At 34.5% G+C, this 27,685-nt stretch overlaps 3 protein-coding genes across 5 annotated transcripts; 1 reads left to right on the top strand and 2 right to left on the bottom strand.

Moving 5' to 3' along the window:
- Positions 1–2,554: 2,554 nt before the first annotated feature.
- On the bottom strand, positions 2,555–18,957 carry LOC112527837 (integrator complex subunit 3). 2 transcript variants are annotated; one of them, XR_003070782.1, is made up of 4 exons: positions 18,840–18,957; positions 16,591–18,435; positions 9,630–9,717; positions 2,555–2,873 (listed from the first exon to the last, which is right to left on the bottom strand). XR_003070782.1 is itself a non-coding variant. In XM_025138666.1 (2 exons), exon 2 carries the CDS (start codon positions 18,433–18,435, stop codon positions 16,894–16,896), a length of 1,542 nt encoding a protein of 513 aa, XP_024994434.1. In that variant the 5' UTR covers positions 18,840–18,957; the 3' UTR covers positions 16,455–16,893. The 2 variants fall into 2 exon arrangements, 1 of the variants encoding a protein (XP_024994434.1); XM_025138666.1 differs by lacking the exons at positions 2,555–2,873; positions 9,630–9,717 and having other exon boundaries at positions 16,455–18,435.
- LOC112527836 (ABC transporter G family member 14) lies at positions 6,448–9,543 on the top strand. The gene is made up of 5 exons (XM_025138665.1): positions 6,448–6,744; positions 6,927–7,719; positions 8,098–8,274; positions 8,361–8,548; positions 8,678–9,543. The coding sequence occupies exons 1-5, from the start codon at positions 6,559–6,561 to the stop codon at positions 9,320–9,322; spliced, it is 1,989 nt and encodes a 662-aa protein (XP_024994433.1). The 5' UTR covers positions 6,448–6,558; the 3' UTR covers positions 9,323–9,543.
- Positions 18,958–20,282: 1,325 nt separating the features above from the next.
- On the bottom strand, positions 20,283–25,399 carry LOC112528407 (protein UXT homolog). 2 transcript variants are annotated; one of them, XM_025139426.1, is made up of 8 exons: positions 25,200–25,399; positions 23,448–23,581; positions 22,949–23,048; positions 21,719–21,748; positions 21,468–21,569; positions 21,015–21,122; positions 20,613–20,667; positions 20,283–20,528 (listed from the first exon to the last, which is right to left on the bottom strand). In XM_025139426.1, the coding sequence occupies exons 3-8, from the start codon at positions 23,038–23,040 to the stop codon at positions 20,484–20,486; spliced, it is 432 nt and encodes a 143-aa protein (XP_024995194.1). In that variant the 5' UTR covers positions 23,041–23,048; positions 23,448–23,581; positions 25,200–25,399; the 3' UTR covers positions 20,283–20,483. The 2 variants fall into 2 exon arrangements, with proteins under 2 accessions (XP_024995194.1, XP_024995195.1); XM_025139427.1 differs by having other exon boundaries at positions 22,949–23,077; positions 25,200–25,386.
- Positions 25,400–27,685: the final 2,286 nt, after the last annotated feature.

The raw sequence follows: 27,685 nt of genomic DNA, 5'->3' as shown, positions 1-27,685 counted from the left end.
CACCATGTATGAAACCGGTTTCATCATGCACCCATTTCATAATCATTTTTCACTTACTCCATGCACCAATTTCATCATGTATGAAACCGGTTTCATGAATATTTTTTTCTATTACTGATTTTATGGATTTATTAATCTAATAACTTACGATTTTCATGAATCTTAGCAATAATAAACCGAGACACAATATATGAAAATCTAATTGTTTTTTGTACAAGTGGTGGGTATTGATGGAAACAAACCCCTATGGTACGGGAGAGCTCTGCATACATCATATCCCTAGACTCTATCGGTATGAGATTTACTGTGTTTGTTTGGTTTGATTTACACTCAAAAAACATATTTTAAAAGATATTTTACAACTCTGTACTTTTAAATGTGCACTTTTAAAGTATGTTTCACAAAACAGGAACCGAACAAAACATGCAACTTGCTCTTTACAATTTATTGGCTATAGATATTGAAATATGACGTCAAAAGTCGACACGAGATCCCACATTTCGTTTGTGTCGTAGACACACTTGTTTGGGTCTCTTCCATTACAGAATTTTATATATTTATGTATTGACAGATCTTAATGATAATCTATGGCATCAGCAGTATAAAAAACATAATTTAAAACTAAATCGTAGTTGATCTACAGATCAAAAAGTTCCACAACATCCTTATCATATTTTTAAAGAAAGAAACGCTTTAAAAATTCTAAAATAAAACGACCACATCCATTGAGACAAAAAATAACTGAAACAAGTTAGTGGAATTAATATCCAAGAACTCCCCCATGAAATAATAAGAAAGCAAGCGGGTAAATTGCGTGAAAAAGTGACGTATTTTAACTTGATTCCTATTTAGAGTAACGTACTTTCAAAACTTTCATTTTGGTAGCTAAGATGTACAGTTTTAAACATTTAATTACCCGAGTAACCGGTTGAAGCATTAACCGATTATAATGCTGATGTGGCGAGTGATGTGGTATCCAACTCAGTATTATTTGCTGACGTGGTTAGTGACATAGATTTTTTTTAATCTAAAATTAGTTTTCAATCGGTTACCCGGATACTTAAATGTTAAAAACTTTACATCTTAGATATCAAAATGAAAGTTTTGAAAATACGTTACCTAAAATAAAAATCAAGTTAAAGTATGTTGCTTTTTTATGCAATTTGCTCCAAACAAATAAGGGTTCTAAACAGTAGATACAAAATGAAACTTCCGGAAGTATTTTTTTCTAAAATAATAATTAAAATAAAATATATTTTATTTTGATACAATTGCTCTTGGAAAAAGATATATGCAAAACATTTCAATAGCATTTTTTAAGTAAAACCAATATCGAAAAATTTAAGGGTGCTTGGATTGCTTATAAAACAACTTATTGACTTATTCCGATGTGGTACCGGTAATAAGCATTTTTGAGTGTTTGGATAAACAACTTATATCGGTGTCAAACCGGTAATAAGAAGTTTTTGAAGAAGTTAAACCCTTCTGACTTATAATAAATTGATAAATGTTTTTATAAAAAATGATAAGTTGTTTCATATAAACAATTCCAAACACTAATAATAAAATAATAACTTTTATTGCGTGACGTTTAAATTTTGAAACTGAACTGAAAGTAAAGTTTACCTAAAAACTAATAACTTTTATTTGAAAATCTAGAACAAATTACAAAAATGGTCCCTCAACTATATGTCAACTTACATTTTTTTACCATCATAGTTTCAAACTCACAAATAAAGTACTAAATTGTGATTTTGGTTACAAAACCATCCAAAACCAGCGTTGCCACCCATTAACATAGGCCTTGTGAGGTTATGCCTTTTTTGAGGGTAATTTAGTCATTCTTATCATCTTGTTCAGAAATATAACCTTCACATATCACCGCTTCAAGAGGGAAAACCGTAGCATGAACATGATCGATACCTCTACTATATGCACCATATTCTGCACCGTATTACTAAGTTGGACAAAGAAAACCTGGTTGATGATATATATTTGTGTTCATGGATCTTAGCGATCTGTGTTCAACACTTTTTAAGGATCCGTGTTCTTTGAATCTCTGCAATTCATGATGATTAAACAAGGCACGATAACCATTGAGAATGAAGAAGGTGCTTACACTACATTTCGACCCTTTTAAAAGCGCAAGTTGGTATCTGTGATGTTAAACATAAACTGTTAAATTGAAGGGTTTTCATCATCAGAATTTTAGGTCAAAACTGTATTTGCAATGAATATGAAACAAAAACCTAAAAAATGTTAAAACTTTTGTTTTATGGTAATAAAAAAACCAAGTGAGATGTGGTGGAGCTCAACTAGGCTACTTCCCTTTTGAGTTTTGCAAGTGCAAGTGTAAGTGCAATATACAACATCAACACCCCCATCATCATAAAGGAAAAGGGAGAAAGATAAGATAAGAAATATTAACATATTTAGTTTCATATAAAATGATTATTAAATTATAAATATCGAAAAGAATCGATTCAGTTACTTATTTAATAGATTCTTGAATGTTTTAAGTCGATACAGTATCCACGAACTACTCTCGGAAACATATAAAAGATTTCCCCTTTTTAAAAACCCGAGAACTGCATTCAAGGAAACCAGTTTTTTGTCAGCTGATTTCCGTGATGCAAGGTGTTGACCATTAAAACAAATATCATATTAGGGTTATATCAAATGAGGGTAGATTAATAACTTTCAAGTTTGTCTGTCTCATCATGTGATTTCTCTTCGACCTATTTTGGTAGAACAAAAAAAAAAACCTTTTTTCGTCCCACCCTGTTCCAGTCCTTGTTCCTGTTCCATGTCGTGCCAAATATAAGACGGTGGATCTTGTCATGTCGAGTCCAGTCCCGTGTACCAAACGCATTCTGACAGATATATGAAGAAAAAATCATTAGATATACAAAGTATAGCATTCAATCTTCAGGTACAAAGATTTCAATAGATAAAAGGCATTTTTACTATTGCAATGGCGTCTTGCTTTACTATTGCAATGGTGTCTTTCAGAGAACAATTACTAGCCACTTAGCTCATAGCCTTGGTACTGAAACCTATGTTGAAGATAAGGGTAGAAATGATGATGACGCTACGATGGTGGTGTGGTGGTGACTCGTGGATGTTGATGGAAATGCGGTCGATTATTCTGTTAGCCGAGTACTCTATTGTCGAGTTAGCAACCCAAATAGAAACAAGACCTTTCAATATGGTCTTTTCTGAATCATAGAATTCCAATGACATAAAAAATGGGGGAGTGGAACAATAATCAAGAAATCTTGATTCCTACAGGCCTCTTTTCGTAATGACGAATAGACCATTTTCATCTAGGTTCAACCATCATAGGGTTCAATGACCACACCCATTTGTGATCCATAGGCCATGTGCACCGCACCCTCGTTCATTCCTTTTGTGTTCGGTCATTTCTGTTATGGTTGGTCTAGTTTCAATTGACAGGGTCTATTTTTCTGCATAAATGAGACATTGCATGATATAAGGTGCATCAATGTTGTAAAATACTTACCCTGCAACATTCAGTTAGATAATATGGTCACACCAAGTAATAAACATAATCTGTGCATTTTGGAAGCAATTTTGGGAAGAATCCAACAACGAGAAACGCCTTAAATTAGAATAGGCTACAAATGACACCGTCATTTGAAATTAACAAAATGGGTAAAAACATCTTACACCTCCGAACATAAATAGCATCATTTCCATTTGCTCATCTCTCTCCCCATCTATGGTGCCTAACAAATTTAAGAGAGAGAGAGGAATCGTTTGCATATGAAAAATAAATCGACAACTTGGGTTGAATGGAAGAGAAAGCAAACACTAACAACACTACCAAAGGCCGTTACTTGTTGTGCGTGTGCTCATATACAGTTTACATAACAGCGACCCATAAAAGTTCTGCATCCTACACGTTTTTATGGTTAGAATCCTATCTTTCCATCATACACCATATTCTTCAAGGATCAATTGAGTTGTGGAGATAGAATCCTAGATATTATGTAAGGCTGGAGTTATCTCTTAATCAGTCAGAAGTGCAACCGGCCAGGAGTTATAGGTTGGAAGATGGAAGACTGAACACCTATTAAGCGCTTAATTTCTCGTAACTACCAAACAAAATCAACATAACCAATTCATCAAACCCTACTCCTAATCAACTCTAATACCAAAATCAGCATGAACATGAGGTTTGAACTTTTAGTTTTCTCAACAATTTATTTTTATTTAATAAACTTAATACTTCCTTAAACAAATATCTTTAAAGAACCCTGAACTTATAATCTAAGAGTTGTAGAGATGAACTAATACCATTAGATTAAAGGCCATTTGGTGATCTGGACTAATATTATTTAGATTAAATGTATATAAATCACACCATGCAACTATGCAACAACACATGCCTAGTACTCCTAAACAAAGGCCAGCTAAAAAGAAACATTATATATATATATATATATATGTGTGTGTGTGTGTGTGTGTGTGAGAGATATAGATACACAATTATAGCATATGGCATAGGCAGCTTAAAAAATTCAGAATCTCCACTTGAACCCCTTCATCTGTGTGTCAAAGTTCTTCAACACACAGTAGCACCATGTGATGAGCACAGCAAAAAGTGGATTCTATTTGAGCACCATGTTAAAAGAACAAAATTTGGGCTTAGCATCTAATGCTATCCCAACCTCAAACTAAAACCCACCCACACAAAAGTTATTGAGGAGTAAATAATACCAATTAAAGTTGCAATAATTCTATCTTGGAAGATATATTGTATCGTGACTTTTTCCTTTTTGACTAAATAGTAAATATGATGTTAAAATAAATCTAATTACCTGGAGTTTTTTTGATCTTCAACATTTCCTTTAATTTGAATACAAGCAGACATCCCAAACACCATATCACCATTGATGAATCAGGCCATCACTCAAGCCAACAGCATTCTTGCTTCCACTTTATGATAGTGAATGGGTAAATTAGACAATTCACAATATATTGCAATCTCATGTGATGGTAGAGTTAAATAGTAAATAAATAAGCAAAAATGAAAGGTCATACCGAATAGGAATGTCGGAAACCAGAGGGAAAACAAGAACAGATGCACAGAATCAGTTTGCATTTGCAGGGAAAAAAGTCGCTATTCATTTCAAAGCTTCCCTCTACATCAACTTTACACGATTAATAAACTCCCACTTTGGCTTTCTACTTTGCCCCTATATTGTTCTTTCTTTACTTTAAGCCCTTGCTATTATTAGGACAGCATCAATGCTCCTGCCCAGTGGATGGCCCTAAATACTCATTTCACTTGATCATTTTAATCATGTTTTTTTTATCATGGCATAAATGTGATTTCTTCTATCAATCAAACATTACAAAATTCGTTATTGTTCCAAAGAGAGATTTGTTTGGGACTTCCTTTATTCTTACTTTGATTTTCAACGATTCATGTTTAAACACCTACGTAGATGATGCCATTCGATGACTAAATGGCTAAACAATGGTCTTCTAGTGACTGGTTGAACCGAAATAGTGAGCCTAGTCTTCTAACCCATTAGAGGCATGCCCATGTTTGATCTGACATTCAATGGACTCTGATACGTTTGGAATACAATGGACATAAGATACCTGTAGACATATGGTATTCTCCCAGATCATGACCACTCCAACTGTCCAACTGTCTAATGGTCCAGATATAGGAAGTTAAAATGCAATTGAGACAGGTGCATGGAAAAGCAAGCCCATTGTGTTAAGAATGATAGAATATAGGAAATTAAAAATGTGATATATTATAGTCTAATAATTTCAAGAAACCTGAGGTGAAGGATCAAAGGGGATCAGAGAGTTCCTCCTTTCAACAATCCTAACATTTGTTCAGAATTCCATGATACCAATATGTTTAAAGGAGAAACTACATATTTCAATCCAAGCTAGCTTCATTAACATGACCATCATGAGCATGTCGAGTGCAGAAGTGTTTGGGCTTTTGGTTTCTCTTTGCAACTTGTTTCAAGGATTATCATTTAATACTACACTAATCTCACTGAAGCTTGTTTTGAGGCACAAAAATGGCATTGAAGCCTAAGAAAGTAATTTTAATTCATTGGCATGACTCTCATTCCCCACTTCTTGCTGCTGGAGATGAGTTGCATGATCATCCATGCAGCCTTAATTGGTCGCTATAAAGAAAAAGATCTAAAAGCAAGCATCAAATGATGAGAGAGAGAGAAAGAGAGGATGCCAAACTGATAAAGGGAAGAGAAACTCCAAAGAGATTTCAATAAATAATGGAGTAAAAGTGAGTGTTGGAATACTTTGAAGGAAAAAGGATGGGACCCACCATAGAGGCTAGGCCTACATCAGATTCTTTTGATATCCTCAGATTTTCTTGACTATACTTGTATATATACCTGTGTTATGCAGTTAAGAAAACTCAAGCTAAAACTAAAACAAGTTCCTTAACTTCCTCTACCTTCAAACATTCTCATTCTCTCTATAGTGAACAGTCCACCAACAAAAGAAAAGCATATAGACATCATAACCACTTGGCCAATGGCCATGTCCCTCCACTCTGTGGTTCCAACTCCTGAAGATAGCACTGCTACTACTACTATTTCAAATCCCATGGAAATGGTGAAACCTCATCATGATTACTCTTCTTATCTCGCTTACCCAGTTCAGCCCCATGCCCATTCACAGTCCTTTCTACAGCTGGCCTTATACCCCATAACTTTAAAGGTTTATCTCTCTCTCTCTACACATGTACATACTATAGACACTCCAAACTATAATTAACATGAGTTTGAGAGAAAAACTTGTGTTTTTCTATGTTTTCTTTAAGTAACACAAATGTTGAGCATAAGTACTGCAACATACAAAAGAAGTCGTGTTGTTTTTCTGATTTTCTCACTTATTTGCAGTTTGAAGATGTTGTTTATAAAGTTAAGCTTGAGAAAAAAGGTACATGCTGCGGAGGAGCAGCAAGCACAAAGGAAAAGACTATACTGAATGGGGTGACAGGTAAGGTTTGCCCAGGAGAGATACTGGCAATGCTAGGTCCATCAGGCAGTGGTAAAACCACCCTCCTCACGGCTCTCGGAGGACGCCTTACCGGGAAACTATCAGGAAAGATCACATACAACAGTCGCCCATTTTCTGGTTCTATGAAAAGGCGAACAGGATTCGTGACCCAAGAAGATGTTCTTTATCCTCATCTCACTGTGACTGAAACACTCTTATTCACTGCTATGCTAAGGCTACCAAAAAGCCTGACTCAAGATGATAAAGTCCAACATGTGGAGCGAGTTATAAGCGAGTTGGGGCTAACTCGGTGCCAGAACAGCATGATAGGTGGCCCACTATTTAGAGGTATTTCAGGCGGGGAGAAAAAGAGGGTGAGCATTGGTCAAGAGATGCTAATCAACCCAAGTTTGCTGTTGTTGGATGAGCCCACCTCTGGTCTAGACTCCACAACTGCCCAGCGGATTCTAACTACAATTAAACGGCTTGCTAGTGGAGGCCGAACAGTGGTCACAACAATTCATCAGCCATCTAGCCGGCTCTACCACATGTTCGATAAATTAGTCTTGCTGTCTGAGGGCTCCCCAATCTACTATGGTCCTGCATCTACAGCTTTGGAGTATTTCTCATCCATCGGGTTTTCAACATCCATCACTGTGAACCCAGCTGATCTTCTACTAGATCTTGCTAATGGTAAATTATCTATCTTGTAAATCAATTCACTGCTTCTGTTTTATGTTTAGTTCTTATAACACGTGAATAGTTTCCTTTAACATATGATGCAGTGCGACCTTTCCTTTTTCCATATCATTCACTCTTCTTTCCCTAGATCATATCAGGTAGATGTATCAAGTTCTGTACAGAAAGTGGGTGTTCATAATTGTACCTTTGAATAAATGAAGAAAAGTAAGACCCCACCTGTACTCCATTATACTACTGCATCGATAGATTAACAAAGTATAAAGCCACCTTCATCATTATTAAGCATGTTATTTTCACAAATTGGCAGAATTAAATCTATTTGTAAGCATTTATTAGCTACTCAAGAATTTATGAAAAACTAAATGACAGGAATTGCACCTGATTCCATGCATGAATACGATCAAGGTGAAAACACAGAGCAAGAGCGGAAGTTAGTAAGGCAACAACTCGTTACTTCTTATGAAACAAAGATTTCAACAAGACTGAAAGTTGATTTATGCAGTCTAGATGTTAGCAACCATAACCATGCAAAAGAAGCTTTGACAAGTAAGTCGCATTAAAAATATCGGTATGGCTAGTAGATGGCACAATTTGCCTAAACTCTTAACGTTTTGGGGTTCTGAACGGTGCAGGAAACCATATGAAATCAGAACAATGGTGCACAAGCTGGTGGTATCAGTTTAAGGTGCTACTTCTCAGGGGGGTGAGGGAAAGAAGATTTGAAGCCTTCAATAGGCTTCGAATATTCCAAGTAATAAGCGTTGCTGTCCTTGCCGGACTCCTATGGTGGCACACCCCGACATCCCATATTGAAGATCGTGTAAGCATTATAATCCTGAAAACTGTATCTGCTCGACACGATTAACAGGGCAAGTTGGGAAAATAAGAAGTGCCTTAAAGTTAGTGGTGATTGGTGAATACTAAAACTATTTTTATTCTTTCCTTGCAGATTGCAATGCTTTTCTTCTTCTCTGTTTTTTGGGGATTCTACCCGCTCTACAATGCAGTTTTTACTTTTCCCCAAGAAAGGAGAATGCTTATAAAAGAACGGTCATCTGGGATGTACCGTCTCTCCTCTTACTTCCTTGCAAGAACCATCGGAGACCTGCCACTCGAGCTTGCCCTCCCAACTGCCTTTACCTTCATACTCTATTGGATGGGTGGGCTGAAACCTGATCCAGCCACGTTTGTCCTTTCCCTACTTGTTGTACTCTATAATGTCCTTGTAGCCCAAAGTCTTGGATTAGCCATCGGTGCCATACTTATGGATGTCAAACAAGCCACAACTTTGGCCTCGGTTACAACCCTGGTTTTCCTTATTGCCGGAGGATATTATATACAACAGATCCCTCCATTCATAGTATGGCTAAAGTATTTGAGCTATAGCTACTACTGTTTCAAGCTTCTTCTTGGGGTTCAGTATAATAAGAATGACTTGTATGAATGCTCAAAAGGGGTCTACTGCCATGTTGCAGATTTTCCAGCTGTCAGATCAGTGGGATTAAATAATCTACCGATAGATTTGTTGATTATGGCACTGATGCTGATTGGTTACCGACTCGTTGCTTATATGGCATTGCAGAAGGTTCGGTGAAGTAAGTTTACTTGAGGACCAATTTTCTTGGAGGAATGCTATTTGAAGAGATTTGCCATTTTGTCGGAATAGAAATAATATTAGATTAGATCCCATATTGCTACAACTTTGATCATTTTCCAGAGATGTAGATGTATCACCTCCCTTGTGGGAAATATTTACATATACCTAACTCAGCAATTTGAATTCAAGGATAAAAAAGAATCCTCGATGGATTTATATTACAAATATGATGTTCCGAATGACTTTAAGTTGTTTTCAGGCCATAACGTATCAACTTGTAACTTTATGGTCTTAAACCACTTACCTTGATGCCGATAACTATTCTGCAGAATCAGTTCTAGATGAGTGATAGGAATTTCAAAGTTCGAAGGCCCCTTCACACTAATAGGTTCCTGCAAATTTATCCATAACAAAAAAGAACATTCCTCAGGGTTTGAATCAATATCATGAGACTTGACAGCTACATCTATAGAACAGGATACATCATCAGAGAACATTATCTGCAGCATTTACAAGAATCTTCAGTCAGATGATGTCATCATGTAATCCAATAATGTACTATGTATGTGATTGGGAGAGAACCAAATCCAAGATGTAGAACAAACTCCATAAAAACAACATAAATAAAGATACCTAACTTTCAAACTGTTAAAATAACGAATGTAGAGTCTACTCATTGTTGCCCTCCCCCCTCCATCCCAAGATATACTTTAACTTTTGACGTACAAACTACGTTTCAAATTCAAATTTGATATCTAATATATGACAGTCAAAAATTTCATATTCATGGTAATTTGTTACTATAATTCATTTGTGCTTCAAAATGGCGTAGTTTAATTATTGTCAAAACTCCAGGCATGTCCTTTTTTTCCTGGATGGAAGTAAGGAAACATATAGATAACCACTTAAAGATTAAGTAGAGAATATGCATTTGAAACTTTATTTGGTCAGCCATAGACACATGTCCCTATCATTTCCTACTCTTATTGCATAACATGTCCACACAAGATCACTTCCAGATGACTGAATCTTTAATGGGAAAGATTTCGATAGCGTCTCCTGTGCAAGAGCATATGGGAATGGGACCTTCAAATGGGTTTAGCAAAGTCAGATTACAGGTTCCCTACTAGCGACTAACAAGTCTAAAGGAGCTATGCTCGAGAGCATTCCAGGTTTCTTCATTGTATTAGCAGTGTTAAGGGAATACAGATTCCCATTGGTTGTTCCTCCTGAGATATCAAGGTAGGCAAACTATAAGTCTTCACTCTCACACACCAGAAGTAGACAAAACAGGTCAGATAAAAGGATCTTATTTGGCTGAATTCTCAGGGTTTTCTTTATTTATAGCTTGATGTATTGTGCATTGCAAGTGGTAAGTCATGCATATTTTCTTAATAGTTTGACTTGTTACCTTATCGATTGCTCCAAAGCTCACTCTTCGCAATATTTGATTGATCACAATTCTATATATTCCATTTACTATAAAAGCTCCCAGAGAAGTCATTAGAGGGATCTTTCCTATCAAAATTGTTTAGTCGTAACAAGGTAGCCGTACTGGAAGGTGCGGCTGGACTACAATGGTGACACTGGGGCACCAATCATGATGTTAGAGCCTTGGGTTAGGAATATCGGACAAGGACATGAGAGTTTTTTTTTTTAAGTATATAATATTTATATACGCCAAATGCAACAAATAAACTCACACACCCTCCTCACCTTTGGTGAGGTTTGAACCCCTGACTTCCTGGGAGGCTAAAGACTATGATACCGCTAGGCCAAAGGCCCTTTGGTAGGACATGAGAGTTTTGTTTCCATTAGTGGGACCTAAATGTCAGAAGAGGGTGTTGAATTTGGTAACCCTTCCTTGTTCATCTAACATATAAAGAGTGGCTTTTATCTCCATCAAGCCTACCAAACAACCACCCATTTTCAAAACCAATATCACTCAATGGAACAAAACTGAACGATGTCATACAGCTCGACTACACTTCACGAATACCAAACCACTTAAATGTAGATGTATTTATTAATTGGCAAAAGTACTACAATTAATAAGTGCAGATATAATTCATTTTAGTTGTAAACATCTTCCTTGTATTTTTCTTTTTCTTTTTTTTTGCTTCTAAATTCTCGAGAAAGTAATGAACGTGGTTGCAAAATGAGTTTGAGGGCCTTAGATGTTATCATTCTGCCAAAATTTCCCGAATCTTTTGGTATTACCTAGAATGTAACATGGAGCATTTTGCAAGTGGGGATGACTTGAAATTTTCAGAAAACTACGTGTTGAGGCAATTCTTTTCTGCTTTATTATTCTTGTAATAACATGACACAACTTTGGCCAACCCTAAATTTGGACAAGCACTATCACTATTTTCCTTCATCAAGAAGTAATAGAGGTCAAAGTTAAGTGTATAGACAATGCAGAGGAGAATTAAGTTTGAGATTTAGATCAAACTCTACATATCGACATCATATGTCATAACAACACGAGACTTACTTATCAAATTTATAGCATATCTAATATAGGCCTATGAATAACCATTAAAGGTTGAACTAGAGAATATTTATAGGCTTCACTGAAGTGTACTTTGGCCAACCACAGAAACATGCATTTTTATTTAATATCACACTAGATCTTATGTCGTTCCCCAATCTCCAAAAGGATGGTGGTCTTGATTTCCTGTCCAAGAATATATGGCACCTTTAGATTAGGCAAACAAAGTCAAGCTCCTGGTTCCCTATGACTGACTACAAAGTCTAAAGGAGCTAAACACAAGTAGCATTTCTGGTTTCATTCAGTGAATGAGCATAATTTGAGGAATATAAACCTGCCTTGGTTAGGTTCTGTCTGGACCAGCAAGTTAGCCCCAGCATAAATCTGGATCTCCCACACCCACCAATCTAAAATTAAAGCATGTGGAGTGACCTAAAAACCAAAGAAATAAGATATAAAACTGAAAAAGAAAACTAAGAAATATAGAAACTATAATGTCAATCTTTGTGTAATGATGTTTCGTTCTGTCCTTGAGCAAGCGAGACCTTAGATTCTGTGTATCGCTAACTACTCTTGTTTGTTGTTCTCGCAGTTTTCCTTACCTGAAGCTTGTTGCCAATTCACTTACAATCACCATAGGTTAATAGTTTCCTACATCATTTTGTTAACTGAAAAGTGGAAATCTAATATTAGATCTCTAATACATTATGCAATCTAATTCCGTATAAGTCAACAATTCTTAAAGTCAGAAATAGAAATGATTTTATGCTGAATGGATCTTTCATTCTGTTCTTCCATTCTTGCTTTAAGAAACTTATTCATCAATATTGGAGATAAAGTTACTTCAGACAATATCAAACCAGTCAGCAATAATGAAAAATGAAATTTCTCCCTAGCCAAGGGAATAATAGTAACAAAGGCCAGAAGAATACGCATAGACATACCACATAATAGAAGTATTACCTATAGCACTATAAACTACAAATGGGACACTCAAGTCAAGAGTGCAAGTGAGAATGAATGATAAAGAATTAATAAAGGAAAAAGAAATGGGTACTGGCTCTTGCAAAGATTTTCAGTATCAGTCATGAACTTCAGTTGTTATAAAATCATAGGGTACGATTTTCTTTCATGTGGATATTGAGGGATCTTTGTCTTTCTACTCTTCCTAAAGTAAATATATGCATGCTTGATACTTGCATCAGCTTATAATGTAGAAAAAATGAAAAGGAATCAATATATGAATTTACTAGTTCAAATATAAATATTGCAAGGGTTATACTTTTCATGAGTGGTTATATACATTTCTTTATGAATTAAGCACACCCCAATAAGTCAACATTTCCTATTTTAAGTGTTTATAAGCACGTCTGACTTAAGTATTCTTGTGCAACTAACAGTAGATTAGAAGTATCTAATAGTACAACCCAATTTAATAATCCACCTCTTTTCCCACTAAGCAACTTTTGGTGCTAAAATTCAATATAATCATCCACCATCCAAGTGTTGTCTCAACTCAACTAAAGTCTTTGTCACAAACACAGCCAATAAAGAACAAAAGAAAACAAATTGCAAATGCATTTTATGGATGACCAAACAAACAGCTACTCAACAGAAAACGAAATTGTAAAAAAAAAAACAATCATCTTAAAATCACAACCGAATATGTATTCCTTCCAGATAGAAATTTATGTTGCAAAAATTTCCAAAACAGATAAGAGTGTAAACCGTTGATGACATGTTATTGCCAAGTGCCAACAACAAAATCTCTAAATGGGCAAAACATCAAACAGTTAATAGGCAATTTTGTTAACGTTCACATGGGCATACTAATTAAGGCAAACTACGTATGATACCAAGACATGATTTACTCCGAATAAGGGGTTTTTGGCATCTTGAAAGACGTGCTTAATGAGATCATAAGTGGGTTTGATCAACGGCTCTTTGACATCATAAAATATACAATTGGGTTTGATCAACGGCTTTTTAACATCATGAATCGTCAAAAAAGAGATTTGTGCCAACTCGGTCAAGTAGCACAAGAAAGTTTGCTGGAATCCTCATCATTTCCTCTAATCTTTACGCACTTTCTTGTCTCCCAGAATAACAAATCCACTCTTTTGAACGTTCCTCTAAATCCTTCTCGCCCATAATTAACTTTTAAATTGATAACCTCATTACCGTATTTATCTCGTCGGTCCGAATCCGGTACAGACATATAGGACCGGTCCTATAACTACATTTGAGCCCTACACAAAACATTTTATAGTTATAGGAATTATAATTTTACATTACAAATTTCTTCCTTTCCTTAAAAATAACAGTTTTCACACCAATAATTGTAAAATTACAAGATGAACATCGTGATTTATAAAAACGTCTGGATTTGATCCCTTTTTAAGGACCATTATAAATTTCCGTTAAATGATGTGTTTTCGTTATTTTGTCGATTTTTTCCTTTCCACAATCAAAAACAACATGGACCAAAATTATAAAATCGATTTTGATTAGGTAAAATACAAAAAAATCAATAAAAGAACAAAAATGTCCCACATTTAGCGGATTTCTTTTGCGACCATTATAGGTAGGGATCAAATCTAGACGTTTTTATAAACCGCAATGGCTATTTTGTAATTTTTAAAACTATAAGGATAAAAAGTGTTATTTCCGACAAACTATAGGGACAAATTTGTAGCTTACTTTATTTCATATCAAGAATGTAAAAGCCTATTATATTTAATATTAATGACTGAATTTGGTAATTTTATAATTTAATAAAAATATAAGTACCTAATTAGCAAAACCATATTTTAGTTGTAAGACCAGAATTTCATGGTCATTTTGTAATTTAACAAAGTGCGAGGACCAAAAATGCGGAACCTTAAAAATGTGGTTTGAGGGTTGAATAGTGTGTAACCCAAAGTTAGAGGACTTGTTTTGCCACTTGGTGAGAACCCATTCTCAGCACCAACGGTGGACCAGAAGTGTTTAGATACGTTAGAAGGATACTCGTGCAATACAATAAAATATATCTTGATTTTTATCTTTTGTTTTATATTTTGGGTCAATCGATGTTATAATGTGATTTTGAAAAATAAAAGATGTTTTTATTTTTAAGTAAAATATAAATTTGAAGATATTATAAAATTTTGAAAAAAGTAAACGATATTAATATCAAATTAACTATTTAAAAGTTTTCGTTTTTATGTAATTTCTTTAATTCAATTTTTTTTTTGTAATTTAATTGAAGTGTAAAAACGAACTAATTTATTTTTGGTTTAATAAGATAATTTTTTTAAGATAGTAATTAAGTATTTTGTTAGAATTCAATAGTTATCTTAATATATTTTAAATTTTTTATATTTAAAATGATGTTTATCATGTATATGATTATATTTATATGCAATAAGTTATATGAATTCAAACATGAAGTCTTAATAAGATGTACTAGTGCACATTCTACTTGTAATATTAAATTTTAAGTAATATACATCAATAAACAGTACCTTATACATAAAAATTTGTTTTTAAGAATTTTTGTCAAATGTTTTATAATATAATATAGATAACCTTAAATGAGAATTAAAGTTACAGTCTTCTGGTCTATTAAAAGAAAATTAATTTCATACTTATCAAAAGATTATGTTGAAACAAAAGGTTCGTTCTTTACGCCCGACCAAAACCCCTCTAGTTTTGCGAGAAACGAGAAATCGACCATGGAGCAAACTAGGGTTCGTTCAAAGAAAAAATGTTGATTCGTAAAAACCCGAAAATTGATCTAACTAAACGATGTTAAGGCATGTAATTTGTGTCATGTGTTAGTATTAGTTAATACTAAGAGTTTATGCGAAATAAATGGAATCGGCACGAAAACGATTAGATTTCAAGTAAAACAGAAGGAATCATGAAGAGGGAGACTGTCGGGGCGAATCAGTTGGTCCTGGGTCGCGGGTGAAGTGGTGTAGGGGGCGGATCTCAAATCTGCCACGCTTTTATGTTTCAATCGACTTGGGTCGGAGAAGTTGGAGCATGAACCAACCCGTGCCCGGTCCACCTGGATCATGGGCTTGGATCTATTTCTTGGGCCATTAGTATTTTCTTGTTAATTGATGCTATTGAGCTCATTGGGCTAAATTAAATACTTGGGTCAAATTCTATCTGAATCAACGATGTAAATGATAGAAATGATTGTTTTACTTTTAATTACAATGTTTTACTACATTAAGGGACTGTTTGGTAATTGCCGAATGGTTTGATGCAGAATGATTAAGAGGCTCTAATGATATAGTGCAAAATGAAATATAATTGTTTGGTAATTGTGTACAATAAAATTAGGGCTCTTAATGGTTAAGGGAGATACATGATACAAAATCATTCAGAGGGTTTTAGAACCATTAAAAGGCAGACTTTTTTTTTGCCAAACAAGATTCACATCTTAACGATTCAGAGGTTGCCTCTTAATAGAACTATTAAGAGGTAAACAAACAACCCCTAAGTCGTAATTAAACGGCCCCTAAATAGGATACACGCATTAGCCGCATGTATAGATATGTTTCCGAGTATGATTACGATGTTTGTTTGAGCATGCTAGTATGTTAGACGTCGTACGAAATGATTTAACACATAACATGTTATGTTTATGTCTAGGATGTTATTATACATGCTAAGCAAATTGCAAGTTTTACAGAATGATGAAATGAAATGGAAGGAAAGTGGCTATGTGCGTTGCGCTTATACCATGACGGAAAGAAAAGGGGGGATATGAAATAACCTTAGCGCCTTAGAGGATGCATCGGATGGACGGTCGGTAATCATCGATTATGAATGATATTCGGTACATGTACCAGAAGGGATACCTCCGATGCTGTACTAGTAAACAGTAGTCAAGACATTTGATCGAGCGCACCTCTGATTCTCTGAACTCGACTAGTTATGGTTGGAACCATGAAGCCTACACCACATCAAGAGCTTCTTAGATGGATTGTCTGCTTTCTTTAGCAACATTCCCGGGTCAATACTCGCCCAATTCGCAATCACCGAAGAGAAACTATAGTTTTTTGCAACTTTTACTTCTCTATTTTGAAGAAATTATCGGGAAACGGTTGGAGATCGTTCTATCAGATTCTGAGATCCCTTGTTGGTCATCGACAACAATAACGCTTTCAACTTCTAATGACTGCAATCTTTGACATGAAAGAAACGCGGGCTGTGAGTTATTGAAAGCACTCGCATTCCTGCTTGCCAACATCTTCAAGAATCTCTCCTTAAGGAAAGGTGAAACCATATCACAACTAATCAAAGCATCAAACGACTGAACCACGCCTCTTCTTTCAAGAACATCAAGAACCGACGATATGCATCCGACAATTAACTCTTTCTTGTCAACATCGTAATGATCCATCAGAAGGAATAAAAACTCCAAAAGATTTTGTGTCATATCGACGTATTTGGGTATGGAGTTTATCATCAATAAAATGGCAGGCTCGATGTTCATTATATTATCAACTTCTTCATGAAAGAAGAGCCAGTCGTAGAACAGGGCCAGCTTCACGTTAGCTTCCACATGACTCTTGGTACAGCATTTCAGTAACCAACCGATTACAGCCCATCTAGGAATCACACTCGATAAGATTATTTTATTAGAAGGGTGGTGTGCACAGCAGATAAAGCGAACAATATCAATAATAACAGTTTCGCTGTCGGGCACATTAAAAAATTTCCTGGCAAACCAAATTTGGTATCGGGTTTGACTTCCTAGTTTGACATGCGTAAGCAAGAACCGCAAATGAGCTTCCATCTCAGGAGTGATACGAAGTAAAAAGTAGCGGCTAGAAGTTCTTGATCGGTACAGCTGAGAAATATCTGAAAAACCAGATGTTTTGAAATTAGCAGGCAGCAATAAGAGGTCTTTCCAGATATCTTGAAATTCAGGCACATGAACTAAGTCTTGTAGAAGCCTAATCAAATCCCTTCCAATTTTCAAACACAAATGGAATTGCTCCCTGAAAACCCGAATACAAAATTCGATTTCTTTTTGCTTCAAGATTTCTATTTTCGAGTTCAGAGACACTCTACAATGATCAGCCAAGAGCCTGAGAAAGACATACAGGGCGCTTGATAAGATCAACGGTTGTTCATCCAGCAAGCAGTCCCATTTCGCCGAGATCAAACCAACCAACTCCGAACACAACCACAAATTCGCTTCACTAAAATCTCCACCACGAGTTTGCCTCAATAAAGCCACCAACAAACCATCTACTCCAACAGCCGATACATAGATCATTTCTGAAGTGACCCAGATTAACTGAACTTTCACATTCTCAACAAGCTTCGTGTATAACTCATTAACCATCCTAGTTAGTAAAGTTGTAAAGAAACTGTACCCATCAATTACGATGCCATGTAAGTGCTTAATATGAACTTTTGCCAAATGGGTTTCACTTAAGATACCATATAGAATAGCTCGGTTGAGATTTAAGTATTCAGTTTGCGTAGGAATCGTTAACGAAAATGGAGGCCTCAGTTGGGGTTCCAGAAGTTGAAAAGACTCTCTTAGTGACACATCAAACGAGTTATCAGCTTCATAGGTTGCTTTGTGAATCAATCTAGATGCCATCTACGTCAATTGGTAACAAAGTTGAACTCAGTCAAAACTAGCAGATGCAAATATCCCAAATTTCAACACTTTGAAAGAAATATCCATACAATAATTTTTCAATATGCATATAACAATTAACAAAAGCACTTAAAACATTTTCAAACAGATATATTATACATACCAACAATTTGCATGGATTTTAGTGAGATAGTAACTTCAATTCCCAAATTCTAAACACCACCAAGAATCCCAGAAATCCCTTTCAATCTTATCAAATTTCATGGACATGAAACAAATTCGAGGTTTCAGAATTCGACTGAAGCTAGTTAATTTCATCAAATGGGCAGCCTAACAGGGGAGGATTCTCAAGAGAGTAGCATAAGTTCATAAACCCTAACAAGTTTTAAAAAAAATTGACTTACTAAAGTTGCAGAAATCCAAAATCGAGGAGGTGAGCCGGTGAAGAACACAATCGAACAGTTGTGAATTGTGAATTCCCTGTTGAACGCCCCAGTTGTAACTTTTTTAGTCCGCCGACCGCCGTCCGCCGTCGTGAAGGAGAGTAGGCGAGGGAGACGTTGTGTACGGTGGGCCTGAAATAGAAAAAAATGAATAAAATCCAGAGTTGGCCCATTAACAGTTGGCCTCTGTTGCATCCGAAATTGCTAGAGGCCCATTTTTTATTACTCTGTTTATATTTTTTAGAGCAAAATGTGTGAAATTATTACTTTTACAAATTTTCTTATTATGGTATTTTATTTTAAATTTTTCTTATTATAGTAATGTACTTTAAAAATATTTGTTATTAGGGCATCGTACTTTCAAAAACTTATCAGTTACAACATTGGGTAACATTTTAAATTAAATTTACTTATTATACTAGGTTTCTTTGTCACTTCATCATCCATGTAAGCTGTCCACATGTACGATAGTGTTAACATGACATTTCTTATATAGCATTATACTTTCAAAATTACTTTATTATAACATCACCAATTTTATTACAGCATTGTACTTTCATTTTAATATTTTTATCACTTAAATTTAATAAAATATGTTCACTAAAAATATAATAAACATTATTTGAGATTATAATACCGTTTTTTTTTAATATTTTAGAAGGCAAGACACCCAAATCGATTTTTTTAGCATTAACATATTTGCAATACATGAAATTTAATCTTTTTTATCATTATGTAAGTTTTTTGTTAAATTAAATATTATATTTTTTAAATAAAAAAACACTCTCTTAATAGCGACATGGGTTCTAATTTTTTGGGGAAAAGCTTTTAGAGGAACTAGTAATAGAACAATGATGATGTTCAAATAATACCATGCCTTTGGAGCACATAGGATATCAAAACCACAATTAAGCCCATTATACCAATTGGCAACAATGGAGTCATGCTTTTTACTAAATGGGTGCATATTTAAAGTGGATCAAAAGGCTTATAAAGTTTTCGATGTGTTTTTAGTCAAATTCTTCTGTTTTAAATGATTTCTTTAAAGTTTTTTGGTTGATTTTTTGAGACTTTCGAGTATTTTTGGTGGATTTTGAGATTTTTTTCGGGTTTTTTGCCGGTTTTGAAGAACTTTTTTCAGTTTCTTGTTGATATTCCTTGTATTTTTTAAATATTCCCAGAGCACCCCTTTAAGGTTTAGCAAATGCACATTCATAATCGGGAAAAAAAATTATACTTGCAAAAATAAGTTGAACAGGCGCACGCTTAAGGACTCGCAAGTCTGCCCGGGTTGCAAAACAAAAAAGGTTCAAACTTGAAGTGAAGAAATTTATTCATTGACATAGGACTTGTAAAAATTTCTTTTGTTTGTTGTCCCGTCCCATCCAATCTGCATACCAAACGCACCCCAACAGAAGAAGCTAGTTGATTACTCTCACAGTTTGTTGTCAAAGAAAACAAGTTACAACACAGTCCTTTATGATCGATACTTCGAAAAATTCATATATTTCACTTAAATTGTTGACGATAAATCAAAAAGGCAAATCTGGCCTAAACAAATTTCAAAGTTCAGGTTCTTGTTTTTGACTTGATAATTTGGCAAAATTACTCCGTTGGCAGTTGCAGCAACTCTCGTATCCCTTGCGAAACCTGTGAGTGACACCAAAAACCTCATGTTAAATATCCAACTCCAATCAGACCATGTAGACTTCGCTCGCTTTCAAGTAAACCTACCGTCTTGATTTGGGCTTTTATTTGTGCAATGAGACGCGTGTATTCCTCGATTTGCCTACATAAAATAACCACAAACTATGAGCTTCCATCATTTCCTACTTATTCTTCCTTCAATATCTCTTGTATTTCTCGAAAAAGTGATTCGATTGAATTTCAATTGAACTCGGCCCGATATAAAATATTTATATACGACAAATAAGCTCACAGCACATCAGCTTTTGTGAGGTTGGAACCCTTGGACCTCTAGAAAGGTAGGGTCAAAGGCCCTTTACAGGTCGCATGAGCAAATAATTCTTCGCAATAATTCCAAACATCCTTATTGTTGGTTTTGATTATTTCGATTTATGATGTCATCATTGAAACACTTCATACAAGATACAACACAAAGATTCGAAAAAGTACCTTGCCAATTTTTCTTCCCTGGCAGGGATGATACTTAAAGCCTCGGACCAAGTGAGTTCTACATGAAATCCAAGCCCAACGTCTACAAATATGTGGCGTGTATCAGGTCTGCAGACATGAAGAGCTTTTGGCGTAAGAACGGAATCACTATATATTAAAAAGGAACAATTGTGAAAGAAGGAAGTTATTGGCCTCTTGATCCACAATGCCTTTTCATAAGCACCACCGGCATTTTGTTTTGAATGTTAACTAGAAACAGATTTCTCCCCCTGTTAGTTTTTCCCATTTTTGCTCAGTTAGATTGCTCAATGACTGTAAACTTTTTCAGTCAAATTACAAATATGCAAGCGACCTGGAAGTCTGATGGTTTTTATGCAGTAAAAAATAACACCTGAATATCGATATCTCTATGCATCTACCAAAACCAGGTTGGATAAGTCTCAAAACACATACACTTCAGCTTGTGCGTATACTTCAGACCCGAGATTGACCATTGACCTGAGACTTGTTACACTATTCTTCTCCAAATTCTCCAAATTTTTTCTCAGATCTGAGCTATAATAAATGGTATCAAGTGAAAACATATATAAACATACTAAAAGAACACAGTAGTACAATTTCAAGAATCTGCACAAAATATGATAACAAGATGCTTCTGCAACCATTTTAGAACCAAAAAAGTAAATGGCATAGCAAAAGGATACAAGACTTTCTGTTGTTCAAAAACCTTGTCCCTGCAATATCAATGAAAAAACAATTAGGTCTCGTTATACCAACTACTGAAATCAATTGTGTTTTCTACCACCAAGTTTTAAGGCATCAACCACAAGGGTTGTGGCGTAGTGGTTGAGGTCCTGGGGGATGTGGCGAAATATCCCATCTGGGCAGGGTTCGATTTCAGGCATACACAACAATTATGGCCACTAAGTTTATCAGGGCCGATTTCTTGAAGTCACAATTTGTCGGGATTAGTCTATGCATAGCTTGGGACACCCTTCCAAAAAAAATTAAGGCATCACAAAACAGTGTACAATAGCATATGAGGACCTCAAGTTTGATCAAAGGACATTCATTCTATTGTTTCCCATTTCTCTCGGAAAATAATATAAGGGTCCGCTTGTTAGCAGCTTAATGAGCTTAATGGGACTCGCAACTTATTCGGTAAGCTATACATTAATGTTTGAAAGTGGCTTGATGATACAGAAAGTGACTTCTTCAGTAAGCTTCTAGGGGGGAGTTTATGTAGAAAGCCAAGTTTTTTCCAAAACCCCACCCCTCCCAATTTAAGAAACATGTTCCATCTATAAAAAACCCTCCCAAACAAAGACCTTCTCAATCTATACAGATAGATTAATCCACACAGGCACAGACAACTTTATCCATACAAGACTTAATGGAAAACCAACCAAACAGCCCCTAAGTAAGCTTACAAACATAATACTAAAAGGATGCACCAATGAGCTTCAAAGAAACTGCTGTGCAGGCATAGCTAAGCCATCTGCTTCCCAAAGGTGCAGTTCAATTGCAAAGTTAAAAGTTAGAAACATACTTGGAAAGATACACCCCTTGGAGAGAGGGGGAGAGATGCACTCAACACTAATGAATGCAAAAATAGCACGAATGAATCGACTTCATTCCAGAATATAATTTCATGGAAATTGAATAGGCATGCAGGTTAAAGTGAGACGATATGGGTGTAGAAAGGGAAGTTACAAAGATATCTCGAACGTTCATATCCAAAGTCCTCGATAAAAGTAAAACCTGAAAGGTAAAAAGTAAAGACCAAAGCAGAAGAAAAGGGATGTGGAAGTCGATGTGCAATAGGCAGAATCAGGCATGACTCTATCCTCAGAAAGCCAAAATCTTACCATGGTTACATCAAAATAGCAACGTCAAATAATACCTACATGGCACTGAAGAATAAAAACTTGTACCTTTCAGCAATGGCCCGAACAAGGTCAGGTTTCAAGCGTCGGTCAACAAATTCTTCGAATCTTTGTATTTTTTCTTCCCTGAGTCTATCCATTTAAGGGGCTACAATAGTTTGAACCAAATCAAGAAATCTGCATATATAACTCCACAACTTATCAAAAAGATGTAAAAATTGAAGCACTCATGGCTTGCATTTGAGACACAAGGTGCACTCCTGGCATCTCCAAAGACATACTCCTGCTTCAATTCAATTCAGTAGGGTACACAAGTTTATACATACATACATATATATATGTTACACAACTTGTACAAACATCTCAACAATTTCTGTTATAGAAGGCAGATTTCAACATAAAAAATAATCAATATGATAAACTTAAAAGAAATATTTCAACAATTGAAAACTTGAACATAAGATATTGGGTGAGGGACTAAATTGCAGTATACCCTAAAAATTAAAATTGATGGACTAAATCACAGTACACCTAAAATTTGACTTACCAAGAGCGACAGGTGAAAATTTCTGAATTCAGATTATCACAATTGTTGAATCGCACACATGGGTTTTTCTGGAAGGCAACGCACAGTCACGATCGCACATACAGGCTTTCTGTCCTGGAAGACAGTGTACACAGCTGTTCGCCAGATACAGAATGATTAAGAGGCTTTGTATAGTGCAGAATGAAAAATGATTATTTGGTATATATTCTGAATGGACAGTCTGAATGACAACAAATTACCATTTTACCCTTCAGTATGATGTAATGTTGAATGAAATAAAGTGTTTGATAAGTGCTCCGAACTAATAAATTACAATGCAAATACACAGCTCCATTGGCCACACAAGATTGATGAACACCGGACTAATTTGAGGGATATAGAACTGTATTAGACATCAATTGAATGTTTACGATATGGTTCCTGGCTTTCGAGACGCCAAATTCTCTCCAAGGCTCTCGCCCAAAACAGACAACAAACTGATCAATCCCCTCCTACACTCATTGATTCCTATTTATATACTTCTACTACTGCATTACATACTTCTACTAATGTTTTTCCTACTTGTAAATTCCTACTAAAGCTGGCCCTCATTGACTATTAAACTTCCTAAGTAAACCAGCCTTGTGTATTGACTAGTCAATACCCAGGGTATAACAAAAATCTACTCTAGCTTTAAATTGTACATGCATCCAATATGCTGGATGACAATTTGGGGAAAAGAACAATTCAGTTGCATTAGAATTAACAACATTCTTATACATAAGATAAGCTTTATGAGATCATAATTTTATATCATGCAACTAGCCAATATATCCACTGACAACACTAAAGTGACAGTTCAACCCTTTTACCCAAACTACCTGTTCTTGCAAAGGTTTTTTGCAACAAAAAGTGAAAGTTCAAAGAGTTAACCAAAGTGACCATGGCAATTGCACGAATGTGAATTTTTTAGTATGAGACCTTGATTGTTTTTTAAAGTCCTGAAAAGAGAACCACTAATAGCACATTGATGGATCCATGAATCCTACAAGCTGCTAACATCCGAAGCTAAAATGTTGGTATATCACATATTATACATAATACCAAATTTTCCTCAAGACACCTAAAGCACATGTTGTCTTGGGAATCATGTGAGGATCACTTTGACGAATGCAGTCAACTCAATTGTGCATTGACCTTTCAACTAATAAGCGATAGACCCACTTCCTTATTAGATTACACCATTTCATCATATTTATATTACCAAATGGTTGGTATTTAACCAATCCAATACTAAACACAAACATTCCCCTTCTCTTTCCCCGAAAAACTAGTGTATTTCATTCTTGCCATATGAAATACACCACAACAACAGCTACCAGCCTCTGTATCACACTCCAGAGACTTTTACTACAATTTCGATCCATAAAAATGAACATAGGATACCTTGTCATAAGATGTCGAAAGAAGAAGCCCATGTGCCTAAAAAAAATTTGCTTTAAAATAGAGAAACAAGCGTTCTTCATTGACGAATTTTATCAAACAGTTGGTGTTCAAACAAAAAAAAACAAATAGAATCCAAGTCAAACATTACTTCAATTTCACACCACCGACACCAGCAGAGCTTCATAAATACTTAAAAACGATTAATCAAATATCTTTTATAATACCAGTTTGGTTTCATAGAATATGAGCTAGAAGAAACCTTAGACCCATCAGGAGTAAACAAAGGATGAAAGGGTAGAGATTGATAACCAGATGCAAGATTGATACCTGTTAAATTGATCAGTAGCGAGAGTAGTCAGAAGGAGTGAGCCGAGATTGATACTAAAATGTTAAAGGACGATATTGACGAGCAAAAATATCGCTCTGAATGATATGGATGTCTGCCGGATACTCAAAGGAGGTTAAAGTTTTGCCAAACAATCTGAGCATCTGACCGATTCAGACGGAAGGTCAGATAGAGAGAGGCGATTTGGTTTATATTTTAAGTTGTGGTGAGAATTTGGAATTCTATCTTTTAAGGTGTAACCTAAATTTCTTAGGTTGTAGTAAGAAATTCTAATTTATTTTTATTATTATATTTAATAAATTAAATAAACGGATTCAAATTCTTGATAGTCAATTAAACGTATGATCAAATATAATTAAATTTCATTTTAATTCTTGTAAACCAAATGTTACCTAAGAAAGAGTTAAATAAAAAAACCCAACAAAGTTTCACATTTTGAGTTACTAGAAGGGTACTCGCACAATGCAACGAGATATATCTTGATTTTAACGTTTCGTTTTATATTTTAGGTTTATCAATGTTATAATGCGATTTTATGTGGTTTTGAGAAAAAGAAAATGTTTTTATTTTTGAATTAAATATGAATTTACAGATATTATAAAATTTTGATAAAAATAAGCAATATTAGTATCAAATTAACTATTTAAAAGTTTTTTTTGTGTGTAATTTATTTAATTCAAAATTTTATTATGATCTAATTGAATTTTAAAAACGAATTAATTTATTTTTGGTTTAATACAATAATTTATTTAAAATAATAATTAAATATTCTGTTAGAATTCAATGATTATCTTAATTATATTTTAGATATTTTATAATTAAAATGAGATGTTTATCCTTTAATACTATGTTTATCTGCAGTTAGTTACACGAATTCAAACATGAAGCTGTAATAAGTTGTACTTACGCATAATTTACTTGTAATCTTGAATTTTAAGTAATATGCATCAATCAACAGCACTTCATGCATAAAAAATGGTTTTTAAAATTTTTTATCAAATGCTTTATAATATAGTATAGATTAAGTCTTTATTTTTTTTAACAAATAAATCCTAGACTTTTCTTAAATCAAAAAAACAAATTCTTAAACTTTTAAAACCAAAGAAACCCATCAAATTTTCATACATGGAAATTGAATGACTAAGGGGACGTTTACCAAACACTTACCCAGTAAACACTTACCGGTAAAGTTTAATATTATCATTTACTTATCGGGTAAGATTTTAGTCCACCAAAACGATATCGTATGCAACAATTTATCCGGTAAGTGTTTACCATGGTAAAAGTCGTCGTCATCACTTACCAGGTAAGACTCTTGCTTTTTGTCTCGCTCTTACCGGCTAAGATTCTTGATCCTTACCATATTCATCCGGTATGATAATGTGACTTAGTATTCACTTACCCGAGTAAGCGTTTGGTAAACACCCCCTAAGTTCCTTTGACATTTTTTGAGCAAAGTCCTTGAACTTACAAAACGAAAGAAATATATCATTTCTCTATCAGTGTATTAATAAACTAATAAAAAATGATTATATATCATTTTCATCATTCATTATTTATTTTTCAAATTAAAATGAAAATATAGAAAAAGTTATTAATTATTTATTTTTCATATTCAAATGATAATCATAATGAACACTTGTTATTGTCACTTGGATCTAAAAAGTAATCAATAAAAATGGTGTGCTTTTCGCTTTATTGGTTTGTTGTACTTTTCTACTGATTTGTTGATACATAAAAAAAAATAATGGTGTATTTGTCTTGTTTTATTTGTTCAGAAAAATATTAGGGTCTTAATATTAAGGGGGTGTTTGGGATTGCTTATTTAAAACAACTTATGTTTTTTTACAAAAGCACTTATCAACTTATTATAAGTCAGAAGGGTTTAACTTATTCAAAAACTTCTTATTACCGGTTTGGCACCGGTATAAGTTGTTTATCCAAACACTCAAAAGTTTTTATTACCGGTGTCACATCATAATAAGTCAATAAGTTGTTTTTATAAGCAATCTCAAACACCCCCTAAAAATATGAAAGTTTTTTTTTTTGGCTTTTTCTTAATAAGTTCAAGAATCTATTTGTTTGATTTCTGGAACTTCAATTGTTCAAACATTTATTTGTTTCTAAAAAAATCTTAGAGACTTAATAAAGAATATGAAATTTTGTTGGATTTTTTAAAACTTTTTCCCATAATAAAAATAAATATTTTTGAGTTTCATGTTTTCTGTATTTTAGAGAACATTATAGAAAAGTTGTTGGAGCAATATAAAGAATAAAAAATTATATTTTCTCTATTTTAAAGAATCTGTTAGAAGATTCTTTAAATAACATCATATTCTTCAAAACGGAGAAGTTGTTGAAGATGTACCCACAATTTGTCCTTCGAGATTTTGATTTTCTATTTCGAAGAATCTGTATTAAAGATGCTCTTAAAACATCTACAACAGCTTCTCCCAAAATAGAAAAA

The sequence above is a fragment of the Cynara cardunculus genome (assembly GCF_001531365.2).
Source record: "Cynara cardunculus var. scolymus isolate 2C chromosome LG 15, CcrdV1, whole genome shotgun sequence".
NCBI classification, from domain to species: Eukaryota; Viridiplantae; Streptophyta; class Magnoliopsida; order Asterales; family Asteraceae; genus Cynara; species Cynara cardunculus.
The sequence above is the reverse complement of the archived record's forward strand: the minus strand, read 5'-3'. Positions and strand labels throughout refer to the sequence as shown.